Source organism: Pleurodeles waltl, chromosome 3_1 (genome assembly GCF_031143425.1).
Source record: "Pleurodeles waltl isolate 20211129_DDA chromosome 3_1, aPleWal1.hap1.20221129, whole genome shotgun sequence".
Taxonomy (NCBI): Eukaryota; Metazoa; Chordata; class Amphibia; order Caudata; family Salamandridae; genus Pleurodeles; species Pleurodeles waltl.
Window position 1 is genome coordinate 1,841,912,680 of NC_090440.1, and position 15,606 is coordinate 1,841,928,285.

The following is a 15,606-nucleotide window of genomic DNA, read 5'->3' on the forward strand; positions in this document are numbered from 1 at the left end:
TCACTCAGGAGGCATTTACTGCTCGTCAGTAGCCAACCTGAGTCAAGTGAAGAAAGGTTGTACTTGACTTACTTTGCAGAGTCATAATAGAACGGAACACAGGACATTAGTGGCAAATAATATCAACAATCACAGTTGTGGCCCAGTAGCCTGTGTTCACCCTGTGGCCCCAAACGTAGTATAAAAATATATCTGAGCAAAAAAGAGTGGTTACCTTTTCACCTTTGGGACCAGGATTTCCAAAGCCTCCTCTTTCTCCTGGCATTCCTTGTAGACCAGGTGGACCCATTGCCCCCCCAGGACCTGGAGGACCTGCAGGACCCTAAAAGCAATATGGCAAAATAAGATGTCCAAAAATAAAAACCTACATTTTATCAGATAAAGCTCATGGTATATAAACAGAAGTATTTTGCTGCTGTTTTACTAAGCGTAAGCATCGTTGCTTTCAAGTAGTACCTGGTAACCGTAATAACTAAGTAGGAAAAAACACAAACAGCTCCATATTTACCTTGCCTCCTTCTGGACCGGGGGGACCAGCACCACCTCTTGCTCCTGTATTGCCAGGGGGACCTTGTGCTCCACGCTCACCTGGGATTCCATTTTCACCCTAAAATGGCAGTTATACCACTTAAGCAAATCATGTACTGTTTTGTCTTAGTCTTAATCAAGGACTGTTAAATTATGTATTGGTATCTAAGATTGATCGTACTATCATCCTTCTGGACAATTACTGGTGAATACATGCCTTCAGGTCCTTACGAATTCATTAAATCTTGCTTTGTAAATCTATGCTGAGGGTATACCGCATAAATATTGCACTGGGTATTTTTAAAACATGAGACTTTTGGCTGCATTTTAACTTATGTAATCCCACCTTGGCACATAGTGGTGTAAAGCACTTTTTACGCTGAGAAAAGGGTATCTTTCCAGCACAAAATTCATCCTACACTGGAAAGTAAATACCCTTGCAATACCTTGCACTGCTTTACACCATCTTGCAAGACTTTGTGTAAGTGTGAAGTCTTAGTAAATATGCCCACTAATATCTAAAATCCAGGTGGTAAAAATGGGCCTCTTGGTCATCTAATGGATTAAGGAGCAGATTTATGAAAAGTGGCACTGCGCCTAGTGCAGTGGCACTTTTCCTGGACCCCCTTGGTGCCCCCCTAATGCCACCATGGGTAGAAATTCAATACACAGCTTCTAAACTTGGCCTTGTGTAAGTATATTGTTACCAAAAATTGAGCGCTTAATATTCAAGTGCTCCTTATAACTAAAGTGATACATGATTAGATTGTCACAAGATGATGTAATTCATTTAAATAAGATGATTATTAGTGGTGGTGTATTTGATAGTGAAAGGATGTGGAGTATTATTTGTACACTTACTTTACTACCGGGGAGGCCGGGACTACCATTTTCACCTCTTGGGCCCTGTTGTAAAATAGAAAAACATTGACCAGTATTAAATCATGCAGCCAGTTTTAATCACATTTACATTTAAATACAATTTCAATAAGTATTCAATTTCAATAATCATCCCAGACTCATCAAATTGCAAGTGTTACATTACAAAAGTAGACCATAAAACAGTAGAAACTCATTATTTTTCTTTTTCTTTTTCTGAAGCTTCAATAGAACATTAAGCTACTAGTAGGTGTAGATGTATGCTCTGTATGTTCTGATAGGTACACCGTAAGAATTACAATCAAATTTGTAGCTTCCCTGCCTGAAATTCACCATGATTATGGATGTTGCCCAAGGGTGGGAAATTAAAGCTCTAATAGTGAAAACAGATAGCCTTTTGTGTATCTGAGGATTAGAGTGCCCAGCTCTATGACAGTAATCATACTAACTCACATTATTCTGCATTCTGCCAATGTAGCTTCTTTTACGTGTATAGCTAGTCATTTCTGGAATTTGAAACAACCTAATCAGGCTCATTTTGAGTCGACAAGCAAATCCTGGGTTAATGCCCAGCGAGGTTGGTATGGAACCCTAAGGCTTAGTTTGCTCTTCCTCAGTACCTTGAGAGCCTAGTTCTTTTATAGGTACTTAGTTCCCACTTTGGGGGTCCACCTTAAGGGTCCCAGGGCACCAGAAGTGAAAGATCTCAGTTGTTTAAATACTGGCCCAGTATATTCTGACTTTCCTTGGACCCTTCAGCTCTTAATTCTTAAATATGCATGAGAGGAAATGAGTCAGTGAGTTACAGGTGAATAACATTTTACAAATTGTGAAAGTGTTTTTCTCTTGAAAACAATAATAAACTTACAGCTTCACCAGGTTTGCCATTTTCTCCTGCTGGTCCATTGGTTCCAGGCAAGCCCTGCAAGTATAATGTACCATTATATAACCAAACGTCTATATTGTGCAGCAAAAAGATAGTGATTACCAAATGTGTCTATTACCTGAAAGCCAGGGGGACCAGTAGCTCCAGGCTCACCTCTCTCGCCAGGAGGACCCTAAAGGAGGGGGCAGCCAGGACATGGTTTATTAACAACATATACAGCATTTGCTTTATTTGAAAGAAACGTAAAGAATATAATACATTTTGTCAAACTGTGATGTTACTTGTATTCTAAATACAATTTTGTATTATCAAGAACATATATTCATAAGCTTAGCAAAATATTTAATTTAATTATACACTAAACGTATTTGTGCTGTTTCATTCAGGGTTGGCTCATATTTTGTACCTTGATGTGACATTTTTCTTTCAAGAATATTTGTATGAAAAGAAATAAAACAATCCTAAATATATAGTGCAATCCAGTGAAAGTTTAGCATGTGTCTACATGGAGGACTTAATAAGTGTGCCGGTAACTTCTTTCGCGAGACTGATAATTTTCACCACTTTAAAAATACATTTGTTCCGCTTGTCCTACTTTTCTGAACAGTCACATTCTGCGCAACATTACAAACAAGGACACCCTAAGCTGTTGTTGAGCAGGCCACTGGAGTGCCACTCAGGGAGGACAAATTTGCCTTCCTTGCGTTTAGTCTGAGATTAAGCCAAACCCTCACCTTCCTTTCAATAAAACTTTTGTAAGTTAACAATTGCTGTCAAAGTTACATTTGCATTAAGTTGCACCAAAATGTCAAAATTATAAACTTCCGAATTCTTCGCAAAATGGGATGACCTGAAGAGTTACATACACTGGTATAGTCTATTAAACCTCTGGCATTATTTGCAAACTGGGCTGACCTGAATGTATACATACAATATTTCCCCTCTGTGGAAATATTAAATTGTCCATAGCATTCAGACATGTGCCATTTAGGGCATTCATTTAAAGTCTTTCACTATGCAGGAGATGAAAGAAAAAGGAAATTTGAGGTGCTATGTAGAATTGTAGACTTATAAATGCTGAAGTAAAAAGGGAATGCTTACGCTTAGCTGGTGAAGTGAAGAGCGATATGTAGGTGTAGTTGTTGACCCATGTTAAATTGGCAAAGGCAATGGGTCTCTTGCATGCACAGTGGACATCTTCGATTGCATTTGCTATATTTTATGAAATCATATTCGAAAAAAGCCATTGTGAATGTGTGAGCAGTAATGGAGAGCTGAGAGACAGAGGGATAGAGGGAGGAAGATAAAATACTTTCTCATATGCACCACAATGCAAACTCATACATCAGCAGCAGAAGAATAATCTTCCAATCAAGACACTGTCTGACTGAACTATCCCTATCCCTATCCCTTTGGGGGGGGGGGAGGATAAGCAGAAGCATAAGGGGAAAAACATAGAGTCAGGGTAATGGAAAGGAGTTATTTCATTAACCCAACTAATCATGAGCAACAACCCAAAACACGCTGTAGTTATATAAAAAGCATTGGGAACGATGGGTCTCTAACAGTCAATTAATACTGTTTACAATCAAGGCCTACAAATGAAATTCTTCAAATATTCACTTTTGGGGGAGCCATTTGCTTTAGTGTGGATGGTGCTTATGACTGTACTACCTGGGTGACAAAGGGCCACATTTAGAGGTTGGGGAATGTGGGTTAGCTGCCTAAATGTGGTGGATTCACTGTCTGCCAATTCTGTGGCACTCTACCCCATTTAGAGGTGGATAACTATGCAGTACCCCTTCTGGTTCCTGCCTTGGAAACTTTTGATATCTCTTGAAATGTCAGCCCAACTGGCACTGGGTCACCATGTCACAGAGCTGTATCCTCTGCACTATTTAAGAAGAGCCACCATCTGTGGATTCCCTGCCAAGAACTGCCAGATGCAATCAGAGAAAATAAACAATGAACTTGTTGGGCATTGAATGAAATTCTGTGTTAGAGTCATTGATATTGTGTGTTGCTGAAACAAACATTCAATTTGGGATTTTTTTTCAGTAAAAGAAAAAATGAATGCCTAATGTGTGCAACAAGTATGGCTCTCACTCAAAATTTATCTGTGACTTTAGGGCATCTACCAGGAACACTGGTGGGATAGAGATCCATGCCAGGCAGGCTGGATTTTGTAATTATCGTGAGTAGTCCTCTGCTGGTAGAAAGGAAGGCAGAGCCTAGATCACTTGTTAGTTTGTAAATACAAATGTGCGGGGCAAAAAGCCCTCCTCTCAAACATGCGACTGCTGCAATTAAATGTGTGATCACAGAATACTGAGACAGAGTAATCCTGAATCCAAATCCGGCCTCTTCAATTCATTTAAAGACACTCCCTGCCCCTTCAGCTCACTCTTGCAGCTTTCTGCTTTCTTCCCCCTCATCCATAAGTAGGGCCATACCGGAGGAGAGTCAAGTAGAAAATATATATGCGGCCCTCACAGTTTCAGCCCGCCCCTCACGCCTACTCACTGCTTTTTTATTTAGTTAGCCCCATGCGTCTTGTGGGTATGGAGACAGAGTCCAATCACCGCAGGAATATAACGAAACATTCGAATCTTGCCCCATTATCAAATGTGTTCAGACAACAACTTAACATCTCATATAACATGAGCTCGTTAAGTTTCTTGACAGCATAATCGATAAATGAATTCATACTTAGGGTATTCTTATTAGGATGTTTTTCAAGCTGGGGCTTTAAGCCAGCCATCTTACATTTGCGCTCATGAAAGTGTTTGCAAGCCATTCATTTTTATTGATGATTTCCACACCTTTGACGTGGAAATCATTTGTAAGGTGGTCTTGGTGGGTAAATCAGACTTACCATTCTTTTGACAGTGAGGTATTCATCTACTCTAACATTTTTCAAAGTTTTATCAATCCTTAAGCTAATGAATGGACTTGAAAACTTGAAGTTTCTTTTTGGGTCACATAGGAAAGCCATAAAGCAGACTGTGGTGTGCATTTCTTTTTTCCGCGCATTTCAACATCATTGGTTAATAGCAGGATTCTAAGTTAGAAAATGAAATATAATAAACCAATGAATGCACGGAGAAATGTAACTGATTTTGCCAGAAAAACTCCATTCAAGGCGAAGACAACAGCTGCAGTCACGGCTTACCTTTAACAAATCACTTTACTCAAGGAGAAGCCTTTATTCACTGTAATCGAATGATTTAACCTAATGCAAATGATGACTGTGATTTCTGGAAGGAATCCCAGCACTGAAAACGTAGCGTTGCATGGAGTGATCTGGCAACCATTTTAGTGCTGGAGAAATATAAGTATGAAATTCCTGCATATATAGGCTTCTACCAAAGAGGGAAGCCTGACATCGCATATAGAGTTACCTGTATTATTAGCTCAAAGAGAAACGTCCTATAAGGGCAGGGCTGGAGGGGTATAAAGAGTAAAGTGTACCATCACTCAGCACAGCTCATTTCTCCGGGAAGAGGTTGGTGTTTTACACGCGTCTCATTTATTCGCCCTGAATTTGTTTTTTTTACAGGGGGCCTATGGATTGAGCCTGTTAAGCGTCAATTATGCATTATTTTATTCTCTATCACTCTCTCAGTCCATCCATCACTTTGCTTCTTCGTTTGTCCATCCTATTCATGTGCGCATGTTTACATGCATTGTCTGTGACTATTTGTGTCTGTATGTGTTTCTTGGTGACTATGTGGCAGAATTAGTGTTGATTGTGAGGTGAGTGAATGTGAGGCTCTGTTTGTTGTCTATATGGGTAAGGGGACATGCAGATCTGTTGGATCAGTGTGCATGGGTGAACGTGTACCTGGTGGTGTATGCGCTTGACCATAGGCATGTTTGTTTGCTTGTGTTTATGTGTATGCCATCTATGCACAATGCGTGCATGCGTACTGTTGCCTCTGTGTATATGTACTATTTAAAAAACAAACCTGATTTTGTCTAATGTTCATCTAACATCTGGGTGCACAATATTTTAAAAGTAAATCAGTTCTGGACATTTCAGTTGATTTGTATACTCACAGCAGTTCCAGGAGGACCTTGTGCACCAGGGTCACCGCTCTTCCCAGGAAGTCCCTATAACATAAGTCAGTACAGTAAGGTGGGTGTGACTTCGGAGGAACGCTTAAATACATTTAAAGGAAGGGAAACGGTTTAATTGGAACGGATTGTGATACATGCCTGTATGCCAGGTGATCCAGGACCGCCTTTTTCGCCATTCTTGCCTGGGGCACCCTGTAAAAAGATAGAATTTAGATTTAGAAGAAAGAAAAAAAAACTTTTTCCGAAATATTCATGATTAGCCACATTCTAAATGAAGCTGCATGCGGCAGGCTGTACTTTCAGCGAAAACAACAGGTGATCATGGAAAAACAACTGACAATTTACTAAGAAGACTAGTGGCACTTTGGGGAGAGTCTTTCATGAAAAAGCTTCCATAACAAAGAAATAAACCTATAATCAAGTTCAATCTGTCAGCATCAAATTTGCCACCTGTAGACTAATCAACATAAAGTCAAAGAATTACACCAACCTCATTACCCTTTGGACCAGGAAAACCCATAACACCTGGAGATCCTCTTGGGCCAGGTGAGCCAGGGGATCCGGGACGACCAGATTCACCGTGAGGTCCCTGAACACAAAACAGGTGAAAATAAGAATGAGTGAGACATACACGGTGATAATAATCTTTTCTGAAAAACTCCTTTCTAGAGTTGCAAAAATAAGAAAAAAAATAAAACATTTTGAGAAATATCAGTTTTCTCTTTGGGGCTTTGTCCTAATGTCACACTGTTTCATAGGGATAGTTCTCTTGGCGACCGATTCCCTGAAAATCTTGTATAACAAAATAGACAGACAATTGTACCTATCAAAACACAGAAGTATTTTTCACTTATGGAACATATTATGCCAGTGTTGATCACCTGTGCGTGCCCACTTTCCATAAAAGTAGATTAAGAAAGAGCCAGGCAAAGAGGCAAATTGAGATTTTTTAACAATCGGATTCAGGCGCCCTTAGATATGATGGTACTCACATTTTAAGGAATGATCACTGATGTGTGCTAACACATTACTGCTACATATGTTTCCAGCTATGGTGGTACATATTGCAAGATATTATTTAATAATGATTGAGAAGAACCAATTGGTGATGGCACGTACTTGGCAAACAAATGTCACTGATAAATTACATGCCTTTCTTTATCAGTTTTTAGGAGGTTATTTTATGGAATCACTTGTTAGGACATTGACTAGGCCTCGGTAAAATTTAAATTACACTGCGGTAAAGCACGTATTCCAGGAATTTCATGTTACAGCTGTTACGTAAAATTACCATAATTACGCCTTTATACTATGACATGAAATTGCAATGCAGTTCAAGACAAAATGTAAGCGCTGTAGCACAGGAACAATGCAGACAAACAGGACTCGAGCAGTTGTTACTTATTTTTTCCCTGTTTTGAGCGCAAACTAAAATATAGCACTGAAATATGGATTTACACGTTGCATAATTGTATGTAAGTTTGTGCAATTTTTCTAAAAAATCACGTAATTATGCTAAGGCAAATCATGCAAAATTCGCGCAACCCTAAAGATAAAAAAAAACATAATAATCAATTTTTTCAGGGCACCTATAAAGCACATTTCAAATGAATGATCTTTTCTACCTAGGATGTCATAACAATGACATAGTGTACGATATATGAATTATAAATAGCAATAACAACAGTAATAGTCATACCTGTGGGCCAGGTTTGCCGTCAGAGCCAGGACCACCTGGACTTCCTACCAAGCCCTACGTTCGAAAGAGAAACACAGATTTTAATGACACTTAAATACACAGCAGAATAGTACAGTTATTTGTGTTATACACTCAGCGCGGACATAGTCCTATCTTAAACGACTGCGCAGCATCACACTTCATTCCGAGACCACACAGTTATCAGTGATAAAAGGAGAAATTCATGTTTATAACACAAACGGTAGACATAGTTAGGATACAACCTTCTAGGGGTTACATTTAGGTGGGCATTTCTAAAACACGCTTCAAGAGTGATGCATGTAACTATTATGTTTCCACTAGCTTACTTGATAAGACCTGTTACTATTAAAATTGTTTGATATTATTAGGAAATCCCCAATTATCCTCATTTAGAAAATGCTCAACAAATAAAGTGTGTACTCCCTGGGACCAGGTTATCACCAAGCTTTATCTTCTCTGCCACTCGTGGGTGACACAGCTCGGACAATGAACAAGGCCAGTATTACGGTATGATGAATGGCTTGTCCTTTGCCAAAGCATAGAAGGCCTGGTGTTTTCTAAGAATCAGAGTATACAAAATAGAACTGCCTTCTAGAGCAATGTAGCATCCCAGTATCTAACAACAAAAATCAGTAGGCCATTCTTGATTCAACTCAGACTCTTGGTGCAGGAATCGATTTCTTATCACCACTGCTGAAGTATACCCCACTTACTGACCTTTTACATAGCTGAGAAAACGAAGCAATAGTATCCAGGAGTACCATTATCTCTTAACTAGGGTATGCTAGTTCTTTCTACTTCACCCCAACGAAATATCAATTTTCCTGTCTTTGGGACAGATTGATCCATTACAATGGTGAAGGATATCTAAATTCTATAGAATATAATGGGATTTAGATTTTGGCAGACAGGATATCCGTTACCATTGTGATGGAGTAACCCCTTCGTTGAGTTCTGAATCAGGCCCTAACTGTTTTTTGACTGCGTTCAGAGATATTGTGCTTTGACCATATTAGAACATTTTAATATAATTTTATACACTATTGATTCTTGTCATTTATGCATATGGTTGTGCCAATTAATATTTCAAAACCACAGTCAAAATCAATTGAAAAATCAATGTCTTGATTGAAGTGCCATTGGAATTGGGGTGAATACTGGCTAGGTGAACTCATCATAGTCTACTAGAATTTCATTTTTATATATATTGCAGTATTATGAAAATCTGATAACCAGTTTTGAAATCCAGAAATATTCACATGCCATTTCATAATTATTTATGTCTTCCTGGCGGACATTTTAATAGACTCTTAACAGTGTTAAAAACAAGCAGTTCCCTTACTCGCATTCCTGGAAGCCCAGGACCACCATCTCGTCCAGGATCACCAGCTTGACCTCTTGGTCCCGGAGAGCCAGGGGCACCACGTTCCCCACCAGGTCCCTAGGTGTAAGACAGAACAGTTGAAGGGCACACCATCAATACATATACTATACGTTGCAACTACAGTTAAGTTATTAAACATGCACACACATACTTTCAAGGATGAAGGATCTGTAAACAATTTATTACCTTTTCACCTGGAATGCCATTACTTCCAGGAGGTCCACGGAAACCAGGGGTACCCTAATAAACACAAGAAAAAAGCATATTTGTGCCTTGAAGTAGCATAGGAAATAGCTGTCAATACAACATTGTAGAGATCTAAATGAACTTCTTAAGTTTCACCATGATGATCAAACTTGAAGGTGGTAGAAATGTATGGCTGTGTTAACCTAGTTTCAGTAATGCCTAAGCCCTCCCTCTTTATCAGACGATGCAGCAGGATTTACTAACCCTAAGGAGGCTTTTGAAAACTCAACTCTTCCAGCTCTATTTAATAGGCTGCATTTCAAAGCGTCCATATTTATATTTCTCCTTTGCGCATTTCCTTTTTCTCCCCCATTTCCATTGTTGAATTGCATCACATGTGTTTATATGTAAACGCTTGCTTATGCCTTTCAGGTATAGTTACATCTCCAAGACCTGTTGGCTCAAAATAAGTGAACAAGTCCATTCAGAAGATAGGCCATTTCTCTTACTTGCCTTTTGCTCTGCAAATATTAAAGCAAACCCCGCTGTTCACAATTTAGAAATTCTGAAATGCATTCTTGCTAGATAGTACACTATTGCTCACCCTCTCTCCTGGAGTCCCAGGAACCCCATTTGTGCCTGGTTCACCGTTCGCTCCTCTTTTGCCTTCTTCACCAGCAGGGCCCTGGGCACCAGGTGGACCAGCTTCACCCTAACATAGAAGTTATAAACAAATACATGACCATCCACAAATGTGTATTGCTCGCAGATAGCATAGTTGTAATAGGCTAGAAAATACTTACCCGCTCTCCTCTTGGGCCAGGGTCTCCTTTTCCACCATTCTTACCAGGTTCTCCCTAAGGAAAACATAGTTTGAGAAAAATTTTATTGTAAGTATTATCAATCTTTTGATAACAGCTATAGATGCTACTCAGCATCAACACTTTAGATGAGGATATGAGGATTTGAGGATATTTCAAATAGTTATAAAATTGCAGTGCACTTTTATAACTATTTGAAGAGTCAGATAGGTTTAATTCACTTCTTAGGGAGTATTCAAAGGCTGCCTAAAGCTTGCAGAGAGCATTCCAAAGTGAGGTTTGCTTCAGATCACTAATAAAAAAACTTCCTGTTTACCTTTTGAAAAAGGAACACTGTGTGAAATGATAAGCGCTTGTGAAACATGTGCTTTTATAATAAATGTAAAATTTTAATTGTAAAAGGAGGCAAATTGTACGATTTGAATGGCAGTGTATTGTTTCATTAGTTTCTTTTATGTCAGGTTTGAAGTAGCCTCTTGTCAAAATCTACTATTACTTTGTTGTACTGCCCTTAGTTAAAATTTATTCATACTGCCTTAACTCCATGGCTGCACTTTCTTTTCACATTGTGAAACTAAACATAGCCTCTCATTTCTTTGTAGGGGTCTAAGAGAATACCTATAGAAAATACTTTAATTTGTCTACATGGTTCAGTGGGCATTTCCACGGTCGTAGGGGTTAATAATTTAGGATTTGATTGCAACTTCCAAGGCTTAGACCGTACTTAAGGAGCTGGACAGTGCTTCTCTCATAATGTAAAAAATTCAATAGAAGAGCATTGTTGTAGCACTGCAGGTGGAGAACAGCTCTCTTTGATGGCTTCTCTGAGACCTTTGGTAACATGCCTACACCCCCCCCCCCCTTTGGCCTCCAAAAAAAGAGCCTCTGATGGCCCATTGTGAGATGGAGCACATCCATATACCCACAAGGATCTTTCTTGGCAAAAAACTTGGCCAGCAGAGTTTAGAAGTCTGTCTTGGGTTTGGAACCTCAACCTATAACTGTAAACACCTTTGAGGTCTCTTTAAGTGGTCAGGTAAATGTATCCAAAGTAGAAAGCACAGCTCTTGTGTGTGGAGTAACAGTGTTTTAATGTATCTCTGTCATGATGAATAAGCAGCTGGAGCAGTCTAGGGATCACAAGTACAATGCAGATAGCAGACAGCCCAGCTTTTCTTGCCTGGGGCAGATGCTGTGTCTCTGGACGAAGTAGACATAAGATGTTGGCTAAAAAAAACAAAGAGAACTGTGAATGAAAGAGCCATTGGACATGTGAGAGATGAAAATCTTCTTACGCCTCGTTTGACTAAATTTCTCCTAATCTGATGGATTCTATGCAACCTCATAAATGATTGCAAGGAAGTATTATTTCAAGTCAGTGAGATTATCGAATTTCCTTTCCTGCAGAGAACCAGATGTGTGGGACTAGAAGTGACATATACCCTTTATCTTATTTTTTACTCTCTGCGTTTCCTCTAGACATCCACTTAGGGACCTAACCAGAAAGAACTTCAATTTCAGGTTTATGCATCACATGTATACTTGGGAAAATTAAGAGGCTGGCATTTCACATATTGTGCAAATCAAGTTGTTCTGTAGCCCACGAAGAAAGAGGATAAAGCCTTTAAGGATTGTTTTTGTGCAGGGAGTGTTTCCTTTCCGACAGAAAAGCAATCCTGTCTGCAATGCAGACACCCATGCACCATCATGCAAGGGTGCCTCCATAGGTGCTAGGCTGCACTGTGTGCACTAACTCAGCGAGATACCAGGATGCATCATATCTACTGCCCTGTCCATGTGGTGTAGTGCATCAAGTTGAATTGCTGCGTTGCACTGCGTCACATCTTAGTAAATCTGGCCCCAGCCTCTTCTAGTAAATAAAACTTTATTTCTGAAGGAAAGGATTCATTATTTTTCTTTATCTAGCCACCTGGAAAACATAATTTTTAGGCATCACATATCACTTTTGAATCTGATTGAAGAAAATGTATCTATTTCCACTTTCTACTACAAAATGTGCTGCCCGTAAAACATCATGCTTGTTATTTAACCAGGTAAAAAGTTAATGTCTTACTTAATAACTTCAAAGAAAAATAATCTTGTACTTTTTTATGGTTGATGCTACATTATGTGAGAAATTGTGGGACTTTGTTTCTCTGTCCTGTAGGCCAGTATTTCTTTGCATGCTTTCTGAAGCAAAATTGTGCTGAGGCTGGTTACCCTTTTGGCCAATATTTGGCGTTCCCTCTCTACCAGTTTGCAGGAGTTCACTCCTGATTCATGTACTTTGGAGGAGTTTGCATTCCATAGATGTTCACTGACTGGTTCTGGTGTGATTGTCTAGGGTGGCATAGTTCTGGTGATCTGCGACCTGTGCATGGTTTTCAGTGCTTCTAGGAAAGGGCTAAACTTGTCTTAACAGTGGCAATGAGTTTCTAGGTTAGTGGCAATTTTAAGAATTTATACAGATGCCGCTCTTGCTTTTTGAAGTGGGTTCAAGGACATTCTAACAGGGTATGTCAATATTCTGGTTGGAAGTTCTAGGGTCTTCCAGATTTAGGTTTTTAGGCTGGAACGGTGGGTTGCTCCATCTTTATTTTTAATGCTAAAGGTTACAGTGCAAGGAGTACGAGGCAAATGATTTTTGAGCTGATATTCTGTAGTTCCTCATAATTGATTGTGTTTCACTTTTGTTTCACTTTCTGTTTTGCTAAATCAAACTAAACTGATGGCTTTTTTCAGTTATTGGGTGATGTAATACATTCTGAGCACTGAGAATCAGGCCGTTAGTGGCTGCAGTAAAGATGTTTGGTGACGACGTGTTAGTGCCACTACTATTAGTAAATTATTTTAGTCTGTATTATTTCTTTCCACCTCATTTCAGTGTTCAACAGGAGTGGTGTGGTTACATAACAGAATTATTATTGTGGCCCTTTGTAACTCCATCTGGGCTCAAGGGGGATTTTGGGGACTGAAAAGGCGAAACAAAAAGACTTCACCTCGGTGCCTGCCAGACGATGTGGTCTCACCTCAAACAAATAGTGGGTGAGTAAGCACTGAATGAGAGAAAGAATGCTCTGAATAATGGAGAGTATTATTATATAACCAAATCATTTCTTAATACAGCTGGCATGTGTGAAATGGGCATTCCGTTAATGAAAATGTCTTTGGTTTCTTTGAAATTCTGGTTACTGCCTTTTCCAGGTGCAAGATATTGACGAGCCTTAATTCTGAAATTTAGTATTCACCAAAATTAACATCTTTAAATGTGGCAATTTGAATCAAAACAAATGTCTGTGTCGTTCTTGCTGTATCATGCCATCAGTATCCAATCCTTTCCTAACAGAAGGCCTAGAGACATGCTAAGTGCCATGGAAATGTTCACTGAAAAATGTAAATTGTGAAACATATGTCAATTCAGTAAAATAAATATCAGATGTTACTTTTATGAACACAATTTGTGCTGATCTGCCCTTCTTACCAAAATTGTACATTTACAATCACCATTGAGAATTTGTAACAATTGTTCATTTGTACGTACAAACTGACATTTATTTACCTATGTACCTTTTTAAAACTCTATTTAGAGTTTAGTGAAGTGAAGGTTCTGCCAATATGTAGTGGAGGTCCATGTATTTAGAGTGACATTAACATCAATGCAATCATAAAATGGGTGTCAGGACATTGTTACAGCTCTAACTGAGTGCATCAGTTGCTTTCGATGTATTGAAAAAATGTAGTTAGCTGGTGCTCTCCTTCTTACAAGAGGGTCCTTTGATAAATGCATGAGCTAAAAGTGCTATATTTTGAACTCCACTGGTGACTAAGGAAAGGTTTCTATCATTCTAAAACCTGGGTTTTAACATACAGATACAGATAATACTCACAGATACACCTCTTTGCCCAGGAATTCCATTGGTGCCAGGGGGACCAGGAGCTCCTCGAGCCCCACTTAATCCAGGAGCACCAGGAAGACCAGCAGGACCCTGAAGGAAAGAATCAAACATCGTTTGTGAGCATATTTTGACAATACTAATATAAAATCTGACCTCCAAAAATTGGATGGTTGGAAGTATGATGTTTAAAAATTACTATGACTGCCTGCAATATACTGAAAGAGATGTTCATCTAACAATATTATAGCAATTTTATGTCCCATTTTTTAACTGTTCAACTAAAGAGGTGTTAAATTAACCATATGGTAATGGTTCACAAAGTAGAATTAATAATCGATTTTAAGAGAAATAGCTGGCGTGAATCTTCTCAACCTCACCTTCAGAAAATAATTCAAAACCTCTCCTTTCCAGGGCATTTTAATCCTTACCCCCTCAACCCTCGATACCTCCAGGTTTTGTGCATCTCATAAATGGAATGATGATAAGAGGCAAATGCACAGCATAATAGAATAAAAAACCCAACAGCATCCTTGAAGATGTTATTGCTAGGCATGTTTTGAGATGTCTAGTTAGTGACATAGTGCTCTCGGAAGGATCAATTTGCAGCGCATTTGTTTCTTTGAAAGTACCTCTTGAAAATGCAGATTACATCTAACCTACTGCTATTAGAAAAAGTCTGCTGTTGGTTTGTGACCGTATATTTCTGAATGGAATACTTACCACTTCACCTTTTCCGCCTGGTGCCCCATCTCTGCCAGCAGGACCCTGAGAATGGACAAATAACAACAATATTGATTGCAGTGGACTGTTGCCATCTGAAATCTCTCTTTCCATACTTTAAACAATGTTTTTCTTGAGACTTACAATAGGACCAGTAGCACCAACGTGACCTTGGGGACCAGGTTCTCCTCTTGCACCTGGAGCCCCATCAGTTCCACGGGAACCTGGTGCACCAGCTTCACCCTGTGGATATAAATATGAAAGAAAATATTAACTGTTTTGGTACTGTTCTTTGAAATCTCAAGTATGCATAGTGTAGGCAGATCAGATAAATGCAAGTGATAAATACAGACTATACTGACCAAACATGCTTGCTGTGTTTAGTTGTGTTTTCATCATTGATATAGGAGTCTATGATAGATAAAGGATCTAGAAAAACATCAACTTACAATATGTTTGAAGTTTGTTTCCCAAAGGGAGCTCAAGAACTTTCGAATAGTCCTGTA

General features: G+C 39.1%; 1 protein-coding gene across 1 annotated transcript in view; it reads right to left on the bottom strand.

Moving 5' to 3' along the window:
* Positions 1-15,606, bottom strand: part of COL3A1 (collagen type III alpha 1 chain) — a 124,095-nt gene that overhangs the window by 38,900 nt on the left and 69,589 nt on the right. The window contains exons 16-31 of the mRNA XM_069225930.1: positions 15,245-15,343; positions 15,101-15,145; positions 14,372-14,470; positions 10,467-10,520; positions 10,268-10,375; positions 9,664-9,717; positions 9,436-9,534; positions 8,073-8,126; positions 6,864-6,962; positions 6,512-6,565; positions 6,353-6,406; positions 2,412-2,465; positions 2,276-2,329; positions 1,390-1,434; positions 509-607; positions 215-322 (exon numbers count right to left, since the gene is read on the bottom strand). Of these exons, the coding sequence (XP_069082031.1) occupies positions 215-322; positions 509-607; positions 1,390-1,434; positions 2,276-2,329; positions 2,412-2,465; positions 6,353-6,406; positions 6,512-6,565; positions 6,864-6,962; positions 8,073-8,126; positions 9,436-9,534; positions 9,664-9,717; positions 10,268-10,375; positions 10,467-10,520; positions 14,372-14,470; positions 15,101-15,145; positions 15,245-15,343 (1,179 nt within the window). The remainder of the gene's footprint in view (positions 1-214; positions 323-508; positions 608-1,389; positions 1,435-2,275; positions 2,330-2,411; positions 2,466-6,352; positions 6,407-6,511; positions 6,566-6,863; positions 6,963-8,072; positions 8,127-9,435; positions 9,535-9,663; positions 9,718-10,267; positions 10,376-10,466; positions 10,521-14,371; positions 14,471-15,100; positions 15,146-15,244; positions 15,344-15,606) is intronic.